General features: G+C 48.6%; 1 protein-coding gene across 2 annotated transcripts in view; it reads left to right on the forward strand.

Moving 5' to 3' along the window:
- WDFY4 (WDFY family member 4) overlaps positions 1 to 21134 on the forward strand; it is an 856906-nt gene that overhangs the window by 816300 nt on the left and 19472 nt on the right. For both annotated transcript variants that reach the window (XM_086921796.1, XM_086921797.1), the window contains 3 exons: positions 9228 to 9386; positions 16909 to 17088; positions 18355 to 18537. In XM_086921796.1, coding sequence (XP_086777922.1) covers positions 9228 to 9386; positions 16909 to 17088; positions 18355 to 18537 — 522 coding nt within the window. The remainder of the gene's footprint in view (positions 1 to 9227; positions 9387 to 16908; positions 17089 to 18354; positions 18538 to 21134) is intronic.

Here is a 21134-nt window from a genome sequence, read left to right on the forward strand (position 1 = left end):
GTGTAATATATACCAAGGGGATCTCTAACGGTATGCAACGATGAAAATATAAGATCTTGGGTAATACCATCATTTTTAATGTATTGCACCTGCCTACAAGCGTCAAATGTAAACATTCAAATTGGTCCAGTTGTTTACGAATCTCACTAAGCAGCTTCTGCCAGTTAGATTTTACCGTAGCCAAAGCCGAGGTATTGATCTGTATCCCTAAATATGTAACCTCTGTTAGAACCCGAATATCGTGAAAGGACTTGATATTAACGCATAATATCTGGGTCTTAGCGGTGTTTAATTTATATCCGGATACCGAGCCATATACCGCTGCTAAATGTTCAATCTCAGGCATTGCCAGGGCCGGCCTTGAAGAAATCACAGCAACATCATCAGCATACGCTAGGACCCGGTATTGTTGATGTTGTATCCTAACTGGGGGGATCCGAGGACTGTTCTCTATCATTTTTAAGAGCGGATCTATGTAGAGGGCGAATAACAACGGGGAACACGGGCATCCTTGCCTTGTACACCTTTGTATTGATACCAATTCAGATTGTAGCCCCATTACATAGATCCGTGCACTGGGTCGTTGATAAAGTGTCTGTATTGATTTTATAAATTTTGGCCAAAACCCTCGATACTTCATCAGATCCCATAAGAAGGCCCACGACACTTGGTCGAAGGCCTTCTCAGCGTCCAACAATATAAGGCTCAGTGGAATTCCCAAACCGTTTGCGTAGTCTATTAAAGCAATCACCCGGTTGACGTGATCAGTTGTACCCCGTTTGGGATTAAACCCATGCTGATATACGGAGACCAGTGGGGATATCACATCTGAGAGCCTTGTCGCCAATATTTTCGAATACATTTTCCCGTCAGTGTTCGGCAGTGAGATAGGCCGGTATGAGGCTGGTTGATCTACTGGTTTCCCCTTTTTTCTAAAAACCACAATACTGGCCTCATCCCACGTTTTAGGGTACCTCCCAGTCTGTGCCATCCTGAATGTGGCTAGCATATTGTGTTTTACAACTTGAAAGAGAGATTTGTAAACCTCTAACGGCAGCTTGTCAGGGCCAGCTGCCTTACCTGCTGGTAGTGCCTTAATTGCTGCTTCAAGTTCAAACATCTCTATTGGAGCCTCTAAATTAGCTGCAACTTCACTATCTAAATTTTGCCCACAGAATTGTCCTAACAGAGCATTAGCTTTACTAGTGTCATAGTCTTCTCTAGCATATAAACGAGTGTAGAATTGCCAAAAGACTTCCACAATTTCCATCTCAGTGTCTACTGTTTGCCCGTCTACATCTTTAATAAGTTTAATTCGTTGTGCAACCTCCCTGGTTCTCATTCTCTGGGCCAGGCACCTGCCTCTTGCCTCACCATACTCATATAGGAACTGGCGCTTAGTGGCGTAAGTTTTTGCCGCCTCCTTACTCCAATGATAATTCACCTTTCCCTTACATCGGGCTACCTCTGCTGTAGTATCTTGAATATCTCTACTTAAGCTTATATCCTGGACCAAGCGCTCCTCAACCTTTCCTGGGTCACTGTGAAGCTCCTGGAGTTTGGCGCGTAGTTGTTTTTGCGCATATAGCCCAAAACTAAGGACCTCCCCTCTGAAAGCCGCTTGACTATCCCCTTCTCAGTACTATCTCTATTATAATTAAAGTACTCTGCAACCCATTCTCTCATATACTCTTGAAATTTGATATCTAACAGCAGCTTGCGGTCAAAGGTAAATTCCCGGGGCTTATTAAGAGGGCAGTTTATCTGAATGGATAGGACTACAGGGCCATGATCAGACGTAACTCGAGGGTATACTTGCATTTGTGTGCCATGGAGTAAGCTTTGTGGTAGTAAAAAATAATCCAAGCGCACCAGTTTCCGGTGAGGTGCCGAGAAGAAAGTATAGCCAGGGTTACCCTTCCTAAGATGGGACCAGGCATCAGTCAATCCATGTGAAGTAAAAAGTGCTTGTAATGCTCTATATACTTTAGATTTCCTACCAACATATATATATTTCTCATTACCTAATGAGTCTAGTTGAAGATTGATATTTAAATCTCCACAAACTATTACTGGGGTGGGCCAAGTTGCTAATTCAACATTAAGATATTCTAGAACAGCTGGCTCATCAAAATTAGATCCATAAATGGAGCACACCGTACATTTAAAAGTGCCAATGAAACATTCTGTAATAGCCCATCTACCGCCGGTATCCTCCAGGACCTGCCCGGAGCCAGAAACATGTTTTCTAGCTAATATGGCAACCCCTCTGATCGTGGAAGTTTGCTTAGTACATACTAAAACATTATACCCGAGCTCGGTCAGAAATTTCCGGTTAGACCATGCTACATGCGTCTCTTGGAGACAGATGATATCGCAGCTAAGCCACTGCAATTCCCTAGCCACCCGTTGTCTTTTATTAATGGCATTAAGACCCCTGACATTCAGTGTACCTAATCTCAGCATTCTAGCTGCCATTCCATAATCTCAAAATACCCAAAATGCCATTCCACCGCTGCCCTGCGTACCACACATATAAAATGAAGAAGAAAAATGCACTTGTGATCTCTTTTTAAATTTAACGCCCCCCTCCCAGTTTGCCCCCAACCAACCCCCTCCTCCCTTCCCCCCTTCCCTCCCCCACCACCCACTATAGAGCAAAAGGACATAGTCCTTAGTGGTGCGGGTGTGCGAGTTCCACCTCCACAGGAAGCCAGTCAGGCCGCCACCCTCTTAATGCTTTTTTCCCGTTATTTTACCACAGATATAAGACACTTGAAAAGAAAAAAAAAGGCGATTTATCTCTAACCAACCAAGACTATCAGTTAATAAAAATTACCTGTATATGTTGGGTTGAGAAAAAAACATCTCTATAACATTTAAGACTTTTAAACAAGGGCCCAAAACTACATATTTCTAATTATAAGTGTCCCATTAATCTACTCAAAATCCATACTAAAGTCAAATAGCAGTCTTATTTTATGCTACTAATGCGAGCTGAAGTCGATCGATTTCTTTGTGATCCCAAACTGCCACCCGGTGTGTTGAAGTGCCACATTCTCCATTATCAAACTTAGGTTAAGGTGCCCCAGTGTTTGTATCTAAAGTCTTCAGATACGCTTGTGCCTGGGGCTCCGATGTAAAAAAATTAGATTGCCCCCTGTAGATCACCTTGAGCTTTGCTGGATTTAGGAGGAATACTTGTGCCCCCTTGGTTTGAAATGGCGAGAACAGTTGTCGAAATTGCCATCTTAGTGTCACAGTTGCAGGACAAAAATCTGGGCGGACAAAGAATTTGCACCCACTGCCTGTGCGGCGTTTATCCGGCAGAGCTAAATTATATAGCGCTTCTCTCAAAATGAAATTGTTTAAGCATATCAGTATCGCACGTGGCTGTGCCTTGGATCCCGCTGCTGAGTTAAAAGATCCATGAGGTTTGCGCTGAGTAAACGGGAATCGATGTACCCTTACAACCTCATTCTCCTATTGCCAATCACTTAACTCAGGGAAGGCTTCTGTGAAAGTCTTGATAATGAATTTACGAACATCTTTCCCTTCTTTCATTTCAGGTATGCCTAAAACACGCAAATTATTACGCCTTGCGCGATTTTCTAAGTCAGTTAATTTCCATTCCGCATCTGTTCTAGTCGCCTGTAAAGTTTCTATAGCCACTTGTTGTTTTGTCAGTGTATCTTCTGCACTAGAGATGCGCTCCTCCGTTTCTGTAACTCACGAAGTAAGCTTGTTAAAAGATTTGACCATCCGGCGCATGGTATTTTGAAGTTTCCGGACTGCTCCCTGAGTACGGTTGCTTTCAGCTTTGGTCTCTGCCCTATGTGCCATAATTACATGGGCGGAAAATCCGTTCCGCTCGCGGATTTTGCGGATTTTCGGGAAATCCGCAATCCGCGAGATTTGCGAATCTCCCGCAAAATCCGCAAATCCGCGAGCAGCGGATTTTGCTCGCACTGCTCGCACTGTTCGCGTGAGTTCGCGTGAGTTCGCGCCCCGCGAATAAGTGCAAAATTGCAGAAATACGATCTTAGCAAAACTGAAAGTAACTACTTACCAGGTTCAAAAGTTCAGGCTCATCATTAGTAGCCATTTCCTGTAGTGCTTCCTGAGGGGCCCCTCCAGAGTTCAGTTGCCAGTTGAAACTATTATGTGACCCTGCTCTGAACCTCAGAATAGTTACACATATGCCACAAAAGGTCCTGAATTACAGCTAAGGGAGACAAGCAGGAGCCAGGCTGGAAGTTAAAATCCATTAATCAGCCCCTAATTCATTATTGTCAGTTGGGGCAGGGCAGGTGTTGTAACTAATTTTGCAACAATGAAAGCACTTAGCAAGTGCAAAAGATCACTAATCAGGGCGCACTAAGGAAGCAGGTGCCAGCTAAAAAAATATTCTGTGACACATTAATCAGCCCCAAATTAATTCAGGTCACTTGAGGCAGGGAAGGTGTGATTTGCTTTGCCGAAAATAATGTACACTGGACAACCAGAGGGTGTGGTGATGAAACAGAGGGTGGCATGGGTGGGCCAGAGGGTGGCATGAGTAGTCAGAGAGTGGCAGTGGTGACAGAGAGTGGCAGTGATGAAGAAGAGTGTCCCAAACAGGCTGGACACGTAGAAACAACAAGTTCGCGAAACTTGCGACCCGACAGGTAAGTTCGCAATTTGCGAAAGTGTACAAAACCCTCGCGAACTTGCAGAAACACGGGCGAACACAAAAAAAAAAAAATTCGCGGGAATTCGCGGATTTTGCGGATTGCGAATCCGCAAATCCGCAAAATTCGCGAACGCGAGATCCGCAAAATTCGCTCATGCTTAGCCATAATACTTTTATAAATTATGTCCAGAGTGGCCCCATTAGCTTCTTCCTCAATTGAACCTTGATTTTGTCCTTGCTCTTGCTCTTGTAGTTCAATGTCCTCTCCTTCCCTGGTGGGTTGTACAAAGGGCGTCATCGCTTGTGTTAGGCTCTCTGCGTCAAAATTCCGTCTGACAGTATCTTGATAGTCTACCAAGCCCTTAACCTGTGTAGATGTCTGCTCTGTGTCCACATCTTCATCTTCATCTTCCCCTGTAAATGCCTCCTCACCTCCCCATTCACCTGGCAAACTGTTACAGTCATCTTCTGAAACAACTGATAGATCAGGCATAGAATAAAACTTGCCCTCAGAGATTGCAGATTCCGAATCAGCCAAATCAGTCAGATCCTCATTTATTACTCGATGATTCACTTCAGCCTCTACATTAATAGTGCGCTCAGGGGGAGCCAGGCCATTCTTAACTCCAATATTACCAGTGTTGCCATTTAATGTTATCACACTAGCGGATTTTGCGCTAGCCGCTGCGCCTGTCTTCAAAGAAATTGCATGTACAACAGGAGTTTTAGAGCCTTTCCCATTTGCATTTAAATTTGTATTTATGCTTGGCTCACCTTGACTAGCTTTAGTCGTAGACGCTACAGTCCCAGTTACACATCCAGTGCTATCCCCAGATATACCAGTTGTGAGGTCGGGGGGATTCAAAGCTTGAACCGTACTTGATAGATGCGAATTCAGGTTCACAGTATTGGCGGCATTGGTGTTAACGTTAGTGCCGTTTTTTTTCGTGCCTCTACCCTTCGGGGCCATGATTATCACGATGCTCTGCGCTAGTGATACACTGTCAAAATATTCACCAAATGTCCCGCAACAAAGTATCGCTGCAAAGTTCTTTTTACTTCTTCCCGAGAAAAAAAAACAGCCAGCAGCCGTCAGCCGTCTTCGTCTCCTACGCCGTAGACGTTCTCTCAGCGTTTTCTCAGCGGTTTTCAATCACCCGCCCCTCGAGGCCGTCAGGTCCGCAGCAGCCACCGAGCTGAGAGGGCTGGAGTGCCCGCCCCGCGTACCGTGCTTCCGCGGGGAAAATCAGCAGAGAGCCGTCAAGGCTAATCTTCCATCGAAACACGCCGTACTGGACCTATCCGCGGTTAGATGATTTGGAACGGTGCCGGTTCCGTCAGCATTCAGCCCGCACTTTAAATAAACGGGTAAGCGGCTTTCCCTGGCATCCTTCTCTGCGAAGGTGAATAGCGCACTCTCACCCGGCCATCCACGCGGCCGCCATCTTGCCCCTAACACATGCACTCTCATAGGCGAGAGCTAAAAGGACTTTATTTAGAAAAATATTAGTCAAAAAGTGATCATTGACTAGTGGTCTGCTGAACCTAGCAGGCCGCAATCCCTTCAGTGGGCACCAATTGTAGTTGCCACCTACCGCATGAATATTCGGTGCAGTAGTGTGGGATTGCAACTCACTACTATTTGGAATTTTGTGTACCAACCTATTAGTACATAGGTCAGTTAACAAAATTCTAAACTGGTCGCAAAAATACTGGTCGCAAACATTTTGCGACCAGTGTCTATACAAATGCCCCCATATTTGTACCTGGTGATGAGGGCCGTGAGTGGGGGTGCGGGCTATTATTGTGAAATCATCAGCTACATAAACACATGGGGGTTGATTCCGATCTGTTAAAAACCGCTCCGAATAGCCGTTCGGGGCGTTTTTCCCGTATGATTCGTACCCTGCAACGTCCCTCTTACGACGACTAAGTACGATTCGTACCAGCAGCTGGACTCCGTACAAATCGTACAGAGACTGTACGACTCTAATCTCCATATGATTCTCCCTCGGAACCCGCTGTACGCGACATATGTACGGTTCGCGGCTGGTTTATACGACCCAGCAAGTACAATACGTGTCGGGTACGCACTGTACGTCCCTTTTTCTTTGGGAGCTAAAACCAGCCGTAAAAGCAGAGTTTGCGCCGAAACAGGTACGGAACGGCCCCCCAGGGTACGGCGCGTACCCCCCATGATCACAGGGGTACAGCGCGTACCCCTGCGATCATGGGGTGTATGCACCGTACACCCAGCGTACATGGAGTACGCACTGTACCCCATGTACGCTGGGTGTACGGTGCATACCCCATATACGCCGGGTGTACGGCGCGGACACCGCATGATTGCAGGGGTACGGCCGTACGGTGTGTATGTGATTGTGCGCTTTTCCGTACGAATCGCCCTTACCTGTGTGTGTGAGTCATACGGAGACGGCTCCGGATGCGAATCGTACGGACGGTTATTTTACCGGATCGGAATCGGCCCCAAAGGCATTCTGGCAGAAGCATACAGCATACAGATATACTATGAGAGTTCATCAGTGCAAGGGTTGCATGTGCAGACGTGCTGTGAGTCCTTAAAGGAGTACAATCACTCTGAGAACTCATCAGTTTAAGAGGCGCACAAACACTCTGGGAGAGATTTACAAGTCCCTTGTATCATTTTTGCACCGCCGTTGCGCCACTTTGTGACGCAGCGGCCCATTTAGAACGTGTCGCATCTAGGGAGATGCGTCATGTTGTAAAGCCCTGCGTTACAATATGCCTGTATCAGGTATAATGTATGCAGGGTGGGTGTTCCCACGCAGGAAAGCCTCGTAAAAGTGATGCAGTGAAATCGACAAGATTTCACTGCGCCACTTCTAGGATGCCACTGCGTCAAACCCGTACGCCTGCTTGAAGCAGGCATAAGGAGTAACGCAGCACAATGAGGATAGGCCTCAACATGCATTGCTGGAGTTGCATCGTGCTTGAGACAAGACTACAGCAATGCATGACTTTTGCGCTAACAGATGGATCAGAATTTCTGGCGCATCTGTCAATCCTTGCGCCATGGTGCGCCATATTGTAAATACGGCACATCCATGGTGGCACAAGGGTTTCCAAGGGTGGCGCAGGGAAAGTGACGCATTCTTACAAATGATTCACTTCCTTGTAAATCTGCCGTCCCAATGTGTGCCCATCAGCTGTAAACAGTGGTCCTCTAGCAATTATCTGAGTGTCGGTGCTGCCCAGTGGCATGAGCTCACCAAATTATAGGGGTTCTAAAAACCCTGGTGTTACTGAATGAGCAGTGCAACAAGTGGGCAGTGCGTTTGTAGAAGGGAAGGATGAGCGTGTGATAGTAGTCCGAGACATTTTTGTGAAAAAGTAGTTCAATGATACGATAGCCTTAAATCTTTGGATAAGTGGTGTCAGTTTTTATTTTAAAAAAGAGCTGTTTAAAAGAGATCACTATTACATCACAACTATAGGACCAATCATACGAATGACAAAATGTGATTAACCAATGCCACCTCTTAGATTTAAATGACAACCGATGCGCCCGCTGAGGCCGCATTTAAGAGCGAGGGGGTGGGTGGGGTGCAGCCCCACGACGGCTGCAGGTAAGAGCAGGGGGGAGGCCGCCGCCCTCACAACTCATTCCGCCCAGGGCGGACCGCCCCCCCCCCCACCCCACCCTTTCTACACCACTAAGAGAACTGATTGAAAGGCCCCACTGTTTTCCATTATCCTTCAGACCTGCTTCCAGATCTGGAGGTGCTGCAGCACCTGGCACAACCCTAGTTACTCCATCATGGTTGTGAGGGATTTTGCCATTTGCCAGACTCTAAATCGCACCCTACGTTTTTCCCATTAGGTAAATAGCCCTAGTAAATCTTATCTCCACTGAGTGATATCCCTAGCCAGAGAGAAAGAAAGGTAGTTGCCTTCATTACCAGGTACAGATGGGGCATGGTGCAGCCACAGATGTACACAAAAGTGAGCTTGCGTTAGACATATTTGAACATGTTGAGTGCAGGATATTTGTGTGTAAGTGTTTGGTAATTCAACACCTTGCATTTACCATTACCATAGTCCAAATGAAGCAAGAGGGCACACATACCACGGACCAGAACAGACAAGCCTGTTATTATGATTTCCAAAGGCAAGGGCCTCTGAAGAATCTGGTGGAATTACTCCACCTAAGGCTAAAGAAAGAGAATGGAGGGAGCCAGATAAGGCAAAATTCCAGACAGGACACAAAAATGGCGGGCTCATGCAGGCACATGGCTGTTAGCATGATCCTCAAAGGGGGAAATAAGCAGATTAGAAAGGGGCGCTACAGCTCTGATATGCACACGTCACAATGCCTTAGAAACCCAAGAGCAGCCAGAGTCACTGATGTGACTGAGCAGGCTAGAGGGTACATATAGTGTGGGGTGATGTATACTGGAGCACAGCACAATTAGGTATATCACACAGCAGGAGCGCGTGTTGTATGGACCATAAGCAATGGGGGCGTTGTCTATCGGTCCAGGATACTGACGCAATGTGTTTTTTTCTGTCACAGGTTGTAGCCGTGTGTGAGAACTTGGCGGACTGGGGCCAGTGTCTTTGTGCGGCGTGCCCCAGCACCAACACACTCATCACTGCAGGGACCAGCACTGTAGTGTGCGTGTGGGAGCTGTCATTCATGAAGGATAAACTGAGACATCTTATCCTGAAGCAGGTATGTCACCACAGACCCTCGGGTATACTGCCCTATTCATCGTGTCACTGATCAGTCACTGAGGAAACCTCAGGGAGCACCCATCACTACAAAGAAGCCGCTTTGTTACTTTTCAGGACAGTTTATTGTCACGTATCTCCTCTTGTTTGAGTGAGGTGACACTGACGCCTACACATTAATCCCCTAGCTTTGCACATTCCTTTCCTAAAGAGATTTCGAAAATAAAGATCACATCTCAAAACATAATTTTCTGTCAATATAATAATGCCTTGCTCATGAAGGCCTAGAAACCACTCTTGCTTCACTCATCACCAGCTCATGAAACCAATGATATTTTTATGGTGCAATTTAAACAGCGTTTTGTTTCATAAGGCTGAAGCTAGCCACTCACATGACAAATAAGAATGAGTTATTTAAACAAACACCCCCAGCATGGAGGCCATGAACGTAAGTACCATAAGCTGACATTGATCCTGATGAAGTGTAAAGACTTGTGGGCAAATGGAAGCACCTCTGCTGGGATGAGGGATGGACGTAAGAAAAATCGCTATCACCATTGCCAATAGGTCTCAGTAATTCCTTCATGGGTGTGCAGAGTTCACACATGGGGTCAAGGCCTCCATCGGATGCAGGCTAAATTGCAACCCAAATACTGGTTAGGCAAAAGCAACAAGCGGAGTAGAAGCTAGAGAAGCACATTGCACCAGTTCAAATCCAACAGTAAATCAGGCCACTGCAGTGGACTGTGCCCCAGCTCTAAGGCTCTCCAAGTGAGGTCTTCTGTACCGTTGTGGGCTGCGAGACCTTCACTCCTACCACCACCTTCAGTCATGTTGCAAACGGGCCCCTACGTCCACTACGAGACCATCTCGCCTCTGTTCCTGAATCAGGCCTTTCTCTGTAGGACAGTCACAGTGCTAACCCCAAGAAGAAAAACAAGCATTTGCACTGCAATAGGACTCGCATTTACAAAAGTTTGAGCTATTGGCATTGTAAATGACAATGCCTTTTATTTATGTGTTGTTTTTAAAACAGATAAATAAAAGGCATTGTAATTTGCACTGCCAATAGCTTAAACACTTGCAAATGCAAGACCTATTGCATTGCAAATGCTTTTGTGCAATAAACATTTTCTTAAAAGAGCTAGGAGAGAGCATGTCCTGCCTGCAAAAGCAGGCAGGACAAAGATAAATGAGAAAATAGTGCTAGGGGGCTGTAATAAAAGCCTACTGAGTAATAACACACATAACAAGGGGTGTCGCCAGGTTACAATATGAGACAATGCGGTACTAAGGAGGACCTACTACTCCTATTGACCAATAAACAGCCGCAGTTTACAGTGGGCAATGACACAAACCAATGACAAATATGGGCGGAGCTTCAAGTCCCTACCTGAATACAGCATGCCTCGCAGAACAGCACATGCGCTGCCCACGATCGACCTAAAAATTGTAAGGAGAAAAAAACTGAATGATGATTGTTCCACTCTAAATAGGGTGGAATGACCATCACAGTGGCCCAGTGGTCCTTTGGCCCTGTAGCGGGTTGACCTCCGGTTCAAGGATCATCGGCGCCAGTGCCAGATGAGGCACCACAAGTGGTTATCCAGCATTACTCTGACTCTAAATAGAGCTAGGAAACTACAGTTTTGACAGAGCAAATGCCATTTTACGCCATTAGCCAGTCCTTAACTTGATCCATTGGGGCCCACTGGCACTTATTTTTAGCCATCAGCACTTATTTTTGCGCATGAGACACTTTACAAGTGCAAGAGAGTGAAAAAAAACACACACAAGCATGCACGCGAGCCAAAAGGAGGAAGAAAAAGACGGAAAACTTGTCACAAAGGGTGAAAGCAGGGACCTGCAAGAGAGAGATAGAAGGGCAGTGTGCCGCCTGTAAGTGGATTAAAGAGACCTGAGGTACATTCAGGACTACCCAGCCTTGGTATTGAGCGCACTGCCATTTCACTGTGCCTACTGGACTTCTGAGCAGTGCTTTGGGTTCCTGTGCTTATTTTTTTTACAATTTAAGCACTGACCAAGCCCGAACTAAGCCGCAAAGTACCAGAGAAACATAGAACTTGTCATGGCACCTGGCAGCTTTCAGGGTTGGGTACGGGCTTCAAATTACCAGCCTGTTCATCTTTAGTATATCCAGGATGCCAGGCTTCATAGACTATCACTGATGTATCCTGGACACTCTGCCCTGCTGGTCAATATCTCTTGCAGCCAGACTATCTGTACTTGATCACATATACTTCACTCGAGATCCTCTGCCCCGATGGCTATTTTCGCTTATAGGTAAAACTCTACCCTACAGCTCCTTGACTCTTGCATAGAACACTTGGTGCTCTGTTGTACCATATTTACCCTAATGGGATACTTCAATGTCTGTCCTGTTTGTCCATATCTATTACATGTAATGCACTCTGTCCCGCTGATACATACCAGTCGGAGTGATGCATAGTTTCCATCAAATAAAAGCAAGAGAGAGAGGTGGAAATCATCATATTGTTCTAAGTCAAACCCTCTTCTATCTGCCCTATCTCCACTGATAACACTCTTTCCATTTCATTACCTTCCACTGACCACAGCTTTTCTAGATCATGCCCTCTCTTGGTCCTTACCCCTTCAGGAACCTTCCGTGTGTGCTTGCCAAGGCCTTTTTGTCTGGTGCAAATTTTACTCCAACGACACCATTGAAATGAAGATGCACTCAATTAAAGGACACACATTTGTTGGGATCCCACACTATGCATCACTATGTTGTTTTGGGTAAATCGTCCATATTCGCCTATGCAGTTTTGGAAATTCCATGCCCTTACTGACAATCAACCCCCAATATAGAGTTTGTACAATGTGTGTGCTTGATGTTTGGGGAACAGGCTCTGACACTCTACCTCCACAGAGGGCCAGAAAAATGGTCATGGCCATATAGGGGCCGATTAGGAGTCTGGGGCCAAATACGAGTTGGGGACTCATGGGGGTGCAGCGGCCGAGGTCTCCCGACAGCCCAATTATGATTTGGGCGGTCGGACCTCCATTGCCCTGCCCCAGCCGCCAGGGAATCCCCATTCCTTGGTGCTGGTGCAGTGGTGTAGAGGCATCAATATGCTTGGCAGGACCGCCGCAGTCCCGCCAAGCATATTAGGAGTTTTCTCTCCGCTAGGTTTTTTATGGCGCTTCCTACTCCATGAAAACCCTGGCAGAGGGGAAACAAAGGGGGCCCTACAATCAATCAATCAATCAATCAAAGCATTTATATAGCGCACTACTCACCCATAGGGTCTCAAGGCGCTAAGGGAGGGGGGTCCGCTACTGCTCGAACAGCCAGGTCTTGAGTTGCTTCCTGAAGGCGAGGTGGTCCTGGGTCAGGCGGAGGTGGGTCGGGAGGGAGTACCATGTCTTGGCGGCGAGGTAGGAGAAGGACCGTCCCCCTGTGGTGGCTCTTCGGATGCGGGGGAAGGTGGCGAGGGCGTGGCCTGGTCCTTGGTTGTGTAGGGCTTTGTGTGCATGGGTGAGGAGTCGGAAGGTGATTCTCTTGTTGACCGGGAGCCAGTGCAAGTCTCTCAGGTGTCCGGAGATGTGGCAGCGACGGGGGATGTCCAGGATGAGTTGTGCTGAGGCGTTCTGGATCCGCTGGAGTCTCTTCTGGAGTTTGGCGGTGGTTCCGGCGTAGAGGGAGTTGCCGTAGTCCAGACGGCTGGTGACGAGGGCCTGGGTGACCGTCTTCCTGGTCTCGGTGGGGATCCACCGGAAGATCTTTCATAGCATGCGCAGGATGTTGAAGCACGACGAGGAGACGGCGTTGACTTGTCTGGTCATGGAGAGGGTGGAGGCCAGGATGAAGCCCAGGTTGCGTGCGTGGTCTGTTGGTATGGGTGCACTGCCTAGGGCGGGGGGCCACCAGGAGTCGTCCCAGGCGGAGGGTGAGGATCCCAGGATGAGGACTTCCGTCTTGTCCGAGCTCAGTTTCAGGCGGCTGTTCTTCATCCATTCGGCTACCTCTTTCATCCCTTCGTGGAGGTTGGCTCTGGCGGTGGCGGGGTCGTTGGTGAGGGAGAGAATCAGCTGGGTGTCGTCGGCATAGGAGATGATGTTGAGGTTGTGCTGGCGTGCGATGTCTGCGAGGGGGCTCATGTACACGTTGAAGAGGGTTGGGCTGAGCGAGGAGCCTTGAGGAACGCCGCAGATGACTTCGGTGGCTTCAGATCTGAACGGGGGAAGGCGGACTCTCTGTGTCCTACCGGCGAGGAAGGAGATGATCCACTCCAGTGCCTTCTCCTGGATTCCGACGTTGCTGAGTCGCTGCACTAGTGTACGGTGGCAGACAGTGTTGAAGGCCGCGGAGAGGTCTAGGAGGATGAGGGCCGCTGTTTCTCCGTTGTCAAGCAGAGCTCGGATGTCTTCGGTGGCTGCGATCAGGGCGGTCTCGGTGCTGTGGTTGGCCCGGAAGCCAGACTGCGAGAGGTCCAGGGATCCGTTCGTCTCGAGGAAGGCGGCTAGCTGCTTGTTGACGGTCTTCTCGATGACTTTTGCAGGAAACGGGAGCAGCGAGAAGGGGCGGTAGTTCTTGAGGTCGGTGGGGTCGGCTGATGGCTTCTTTAGGAGAGCGCTGAGTTCGGCGTGCTTCCAGCTCTCCGGGAAGGTAGCGGTGTCGAAGGAGGTGTTGATGATGTCCCGCAGGTGGGGTGCAATGACAGCGTCGGCCTTGTTGAAGACGTGGTGAGAGCAGGGGTCGGTAGGAGATCCGGAGTGGATGGAGTTCATTGTGCGGACGGTGTCTTCGGTGCTGATCGGGGTCCAGGCGCAGAGGGTGGTGGTGGGGGGCGGTGGTTCGGTCGTGGCGTGCGTCGGTGAGTGCTGAAGCTGTTGTGTATGTCTGCGATCTTGTTGTGGAAGTAGGAGGCGAGGGAGTTGCAGAGGTCTTGCGAAGGGGTGATGTTGTTGTTTCCGGCATTGGGGTTGGAGAGCTCTTTGACAATGTTGAAGAGTTCCTTGCTGTTGTGTGCGTTGTTGTCCAGTCGTTCCTTGAATGCGGTTTTCTTGGTGGCGTGGATGAGTTGGTGGTGTTTTCGGGTGGCGAGCTTGAGGGCAGTCATGTTGTCCGGTGTTGGGTCTCTGCGCCAGGTTCTCTCGAGGGCTCGGCAGTTCTTCTTGGAGCTCTTGAGTTCGTCGGTGAACCATGGGGCTTTCTTGCTACCGGGTCTGCTAGGCGGGTCTTCAGAGGGGCGAGGTCGTCTGCGCTGTCGCTGATCCACTTCGTGAGGTTGGTGGCCGCTTGGCTGGGGTTTGTTGCGCTGGTGGGTGGGTTCTTGCTCAGGGCGGTCGCAAGCTGGTCGGCTGTGATCTTGTTCCAGCTTCTGCGTGCAACCTGTTGCTGGTGGTGGTGGATCGTGGTCCTTCTGAAGCTGAAGTGGACGCAGCTGTGGTCCGTCCAGTGGAGTCCGGTGGCGTGGCTGAAGGCGATGTCCTTGCTGGATGAGAAGACGGGGTCGAGTGTGTGTCCGGCGTAGTGGGTGGGGGTGGTGACCAGCTGCTTGAGTCCGAGGTTGGCGAGGTTGTCCAGCAGGGTGGTGGTGTTGCGGTCGTTGTTGTTCTCCAGGTGTAAGTTGAGGTCCCCGAGGAGGATGTAGTCAGCGGAGGGGAGGGCGTGCGGGCTGATGAAGTCGGCGATGTCTTCGCTGAATTGTGTGCGTGGTCCCGGGGGTCTGTAGATGAGGGTGCCTCTGAGGGTGGTCTTGGGGTTGATGTGGACCTGGAAGTGCAGGTGCTCGGCTGGTGCGAGGGTGTCGTCGGTGTTGGTCGTGATGCGGATGGTGTTCCTGTTTATGATGGTGATGCCTCCTCCGGTGTTGTTGATGCGGTCCCTTCGGACGATCTTGTAGCCGTCTGGGATGGCGATGTCGGGCGCTGAAGAGGCGTTCATCCAGGTTTCCGTGAGGAAGGCGACATCTGGGGCTGTGGTGTCAAGCAGGTTCCAGATCTCGATGGCGTGCCTGTAGACGGAGCTGGTGTTGAGCAGGAAGCATTTCAGGTGGCTGCTGCTGTTGCTCGTCTTGGTCTTGGTTGGTGCTGGAGTAGTACAGGTCTGGATGCAGGTGAACTTGCAGGAGTTGCAGCAGAAGGGTCCGTGGGTGCGTCTCGGGGTGGCTCGGTAGCATCCTGGGATTCGGCCGGCGTTGAGTGCGCTGAGGGTGGCGGCGTCGTACGTCCGGCGGGTGGGCTGGGGTCTGCGGGGGCCAGGGGTCATAACGCAGGGCGCGGTCCAGGCGCGGACGGGCGCAGACGGGCTTACCTTTGGCGCACCTTTGGCGCTCAGTCGGCGCGCCCGCTGCGCGCGTCCGCTGCACGGTCGCTCTGGGGCGTCATAAGAAGGGAGCCGGGAGGGAGGGTCCGCTGGGAGGCGGGGAGCAGGCGGCCCTGCGGCGGCTGGGGCGCCGGGGATCCGAGGTCGGGCGGCCCTGCGGCGGCTGGGGCTCCGGATCGGCGTCAGGCAGGCAGCAGGTAAGGAGGCAGGCAGAGCAGGCGGGGAGCGTGGGGGCAACCAGGCCGTGGAGGGCGCCCAGGGCCCCCTCGTGCCTCTGGGCCTTGTTGATGCACACACAGGGGCACAATATGTACCCCCTGTGTGCATGCACACCAGCCCCTACCTCATGGACTTTGTAGACCCTGCCGTGCAGCAACAATTTTTGGCATTCCCATTGCAGTGCTCCTTTTAGGAACCGCCGTGGAAATGTAAAAAACCAGCCCGCCAGACAGGGGGAAATGCCTAATCTGACGGGTGGTCTGACCACAGCTTTGGTGGTGCGGCGAGGGGCGGACCCGGCGCCGCACTGCCAAAGTCGTAATCAGGCCCACAATGTTTAGGAACAAGTGCCCAGAGTTGATTGTCATCTTCTACACAACCTTTACCCCTCTATTTTTGAGTGGTTGCCTTGAGATTGACGCTCCCCCTGATCATAATAGTCCTCAAACAGTATCCCCTGGCCTGTGTGCCTCGTTTTGTTACATCTGATATCCAATGGCTTCATCTCAGATGCCTTGATCTGTCTTGTTCATTTTAGCATGTCGGGAATCCCCTGGCTCACTCCTCTGTGCCTACGGAATCATGTACCTCCGGTTGTGTGGTCATCCGCATGCTGTGTTTATAATGTGCTCCACAGGCCCATTGATTGCATGCCAAAAACCTAGACTTGCGTTTGCCCTTTCAGTACTTGTCACACACATTGTCCTCAGATTTACCTATTTGCCTTGGGACGCTGAGTAAAGGATACCAACGAGAGGTCTCATCCGTCCTCTGTAGTGGTTTCTGTGCTCCTTGATCCCTCACAGAGCGGCTGCCCTTCCTTTCTGTTCAATCCCTGCATTTTTTTGCATCAGGACTCTGCAATCCCTTCCTACTCTTGTGATCAGTCTCTCTGTCCATCTTCATTTTACTTCTTCCTCTTGCGCACTTAGGTTGTGTAATGGAAGACTTTGACAGTAATGGACAACCCTTCTTTTAACTTTCCCAACAGGTGTTGTATGGACATAAGAAGGCAGTGACATGCCTGGCAGCTTCCTCCCCTTACGGTGTCCTTGTCAGTGGCTCATCAGACAGAACCTGCATCATCTGGGACCTGAATCTCCTGGCCTACGTGTGTCAGCTGCCGGGACACGCCTCCCAGATCTCTGCGGTGGCCATCAGCGATGCCAGTGTAAGGCTCTAGCATGTATTTCCTCCTACTGGTCACTGATCAGGGATGATTCACCTGCGGGCCCTGTATCTACACACAGGCCTGGCTCATGTTCAATGACATGAGTGTTTGAGCACTGAACCTTGTGTGTGCCCACGCCCTCAGCCCTGACTGCACATGAAGCGCTCTGAGGCCCCAGTACTGATCTACACAATGACTCTAAGAGCTCCAGCACTGATGTCCCAGCATTGAAACCCACTAGTGCCTCGAGGTGCATTGACCTTCTCTAAACATGAAAGGGCCTAGCCGAGCTTTGACACCACAGTAGCCCTACAAGTGCACCACCATTGACCCCATAAAACACCAAATGAAATTTCCCAAAACCAACACACATTGACACCGCAAGGGACTCATCACAGACTCCACTAGCATTATAAGTCCACCTCTCTGCGCCTTCACCACTAGCACTATAACTCCATTCAATTCTCCAAGGACTTCAACAATGATCTCATATTAACACTTCAAGGCCTTTAGCACTGTTCGTGGGGTAACACTTGAAGGATTCCCATACTGACACCCACCAACGCTCCCAGAACTTCATCCATACTAACACTCTAAAGTCCACTGCACTGATTCCTAACATCACTAAAGTGGAGCCTACACTAGAACACCCCAATAACATTCAAGAATACGGACCGTGTATCCCCACTAACACTTTCATACCCCACCACTGAATGCCCAACTCCTTATCATTGTTCCATCTAGGCTCTCGTGATGGCTCTGAGGCACTCACTGGGCCCTCTTAGGACTGCTGTACTGAAGCCAGCAACTCTTCAAGGGCCCCATCACTCGGCCCCAAAATCACCAGGGTCCCAGAATTTGCTATACTAATACCCACTTGTACCAACCTCAATGTTATTATTGATCTAGCGCTCACCACTACCCATTGGTTAACACACACACACTCACCCACACACGCACTCACTCACACACACACACACACTCACTCACACACGCACTCGCTTACACACACACACACACATACACACATCCCACTAACTTACAAATGTCCCCGACCCCAACCCTATGAAGGTCAGGTTAACCCAGCAGTTCCCCTGCAGTGATTCGAAATGTTCCTTCCAGTTAACATCAACAATGCTACCCAAATATTGCTTTGGCCTCAGGGGAAGAAAGAGGCACGGGTGAGCCTCTTGAGTGGCTGTGCCTCTTGTGTTTTGGGGCATATGTGTCGTCTCTGCTGTAAGTGAATTTTTTCCTCTTTTTCAGGGTCACATTCTGTCCTGTGCTGGGTCCTCTTTGCATCTGTGGACCATTAATGGCCAGCCTCTCACCAGTATTACTGCTGCTGGGAGCCCAGAAAAGGACATCTTATGTTGCTGCTTCTCTGAACTGCACGAATGGGACCCCCGCAGTGTCCTTGTCACTGGATGTGCTGATGGGGTAATCCGGGTAGGTGATTTTAAAATGGGGCCTTTTGAAACAATCATTCCATCATGTAGGCTGCACTAATCAGCCAATGTATTTTACTTAGCAAAGTGTTGTCTGCTAGTTGAGGATTTCCCTACAATAGGAGCAACTAAGAATTAAGGGGCTTGTTTTTTTGCCAATGCTGTGTGTATGGACAGATGGGCTGATGAGGGGTGTTACCCCGAAACCGGTCTCAGGATGCTTGTTTCTGGTCCAGGGAAGGGATATATGATGTTACAACGCGTCCTTTTACAACGCATACCATGACCCCGGATCCATTACAACGCAGGTCATGTTACAACGGATCCCATTACAACGCAATTCACAACAACGCAGGTACCATTACAACGCAATACCATTACATCGTAAGTATAATTACAGGTAAGTAAATAAAATTAATATTTAAAGTAAATAATTATTAATGTATTATTAATTTAAATTATTTATTATTAAAAAAATAAAACATATATTAATACAATTAGTTTTAATTTTTTAAATTGTAAATATATATTAAAAATAACCCTGTTCCCCAAAACCCAACCCCAGCCCTAAAACCTAAAAATACCACTGTACCCCAAAACCCAAACCCAGCCCTAAAACCTAAAAATACCCCTGTACCCCAAAACCCAAACCCAGCCCTAAAACCTAAAAATACCCCTGTACCCCAAAACCCAAACCCAGCCCTAAAACCTAAAAATACCCCTGTACCCCAAAACCCAAACCCAGCCCTAAAACCTAAAAATACCCCTGTACCCCAAAACCCAAACCTAGCCCTAAAACCTAAAAAATACCCCTGTACCCCAAAACGCAAACCCAGCCCTAAAACCTAAAAATACCCCTGTACCCCAAAACCCAAACCCAGCCCTAAAACCTAAACATACCCCTGTACCCAAAAACCCCAAAAAAGATAAACTTACCTATAATTATACTTACGATGTAATGGTATTGCGTTGTAATAGTACCTGCGTTGTTGTGAATAGCGTTGTAAAAGGATCCGTTGTAACATGACCTGCGTTGTAGAAAATCCGTGGTCATGGAATCCGTTGTAAAAAATCCGTGGTAACAGTTGTACACCCCAGGGAAGACCTGGCTTGGCAAGTAACAGGGTCAATACTGATTTCCATATGGCTGGGTCTGAACTGGGGTGGTGAAGTGAGCTAAACAACAATGATGGATTCAACCCAGATCTGTGACTGGGGGTGAGTGTCTGAAACGTTTCAATGCTCCGTCCATCATCTCTTTGTGTTTGCTTTGTATGGACATAGAGCCATGTTCCCATCAGTTATGGGAATACATATTGCAGAGCTCTGCAGAAGTGTGGGGTCTAGCGACTTTCCCCATCACCGTGTGGGCATGTGCTCTGTAGTTATGCTTTCCCCACAATGCAGCCATGAGGTTGGCTGTTAGGTCTTGTGACCTTCCCCATCACACCCAGGTATGAAGACAGTGAGATCTGCATTATGAGTGTATGGGTTACCTTGTGGAAATCCCTCTTTAGAGAAGTTGGGTCTTGCAGCCTTCCTAAGAAAGTGTGTATCCATATCTCCCTGCCCCAGTGCCTGTATCCAATGCCAGAGCCTGTGTCTGCACATTCCCTGTACCATTGTGTCCAAGACTCAGATTCTTTGCCCAGGCCCTATCACAGTATTTGTGCATGTGTCTCCTTGCCCCTGTGTCTGCACCTCCCTACTCCACTCTCTATTTCTGTATTTTCCTTTCTATGGCTGTGCCTCTCTAACCCACTTTCAGTTTCTTTCTGCTCTTTGTTTCATTTCTCCAGTGTTGTTCTACGCATCTGCCTGTTACCTTAGCACCTGCATCCTAGTATCTATGTCCCATGGCCTGTTCTCTTGTCTTTGTATTTCAGTGTGTGAGTCCATGTGTATCTGATTCAATCTGCATTTCCTTGCTTCATTGCTAATGTTTCAATGCCCCAGTTTCCTTGTTTGCCTCTCCGTTTATTTGTCTCCCATTTCAGAACCTGTTCCCCATCCCCAGTGTTCGTCTGTGCCAGTCCCCACATTACTGTCTTTTTCTTCTTGTCCTAGTGTCTTCCAGCATTAAAGTCTGTGTCTTCTAGTCCCAGTTTACATGTCTCCTATTGTTTGCATTTCAAAGTTTGCGCGTGTATCCCAATCCTAGTATTTTTGTGAAATGAAATTAAATAAAACGTACATAGTGCACAAATACCCTAAGCAGTGGTTCTTAACCTTTTGACTTCTGAGCACCCCCACTTAATGTTTACTGGGACCCGTGACCCTTATTGAATCATTTTTGGAATCCGGGGACCCCCACTCAGTCGTTGCTAGAGCTGTGGACTCCAGCCTAAACATTTTTGATGATTTGAACCCCAAAACAGTAAACAAAAGATAGAGAAACAAACAGTCATCAAACAAGTAAGCACATGATTATTATATTTAATTTCACAAAAAAATATATCTATACTACTTTTATAAAGAGAGAGCTGAAACCTTTGAGGCGGGTAAACTCAAGAAGTACAGCACCAATCACAACACCCAATACAGCATTGCAAAGGGGAGTTGCAGCAGATGGACATAGGCTATACAGGTGGCCACCAT

This window comes from Lissotriton vulgaris, chromosome 5, assembly GCF_964263255.1.
Source record: "Lissotriton vulgaris chromosome 5, aLisVul1.2, whole genome shotgun sequence".
Classification (NCBI taxonomy): Eukaryota; Metazoa; Chordata; class Amphibia; order Caudata; family Salamandridae; genus Lissotriton; species Lissotriton vulgaris.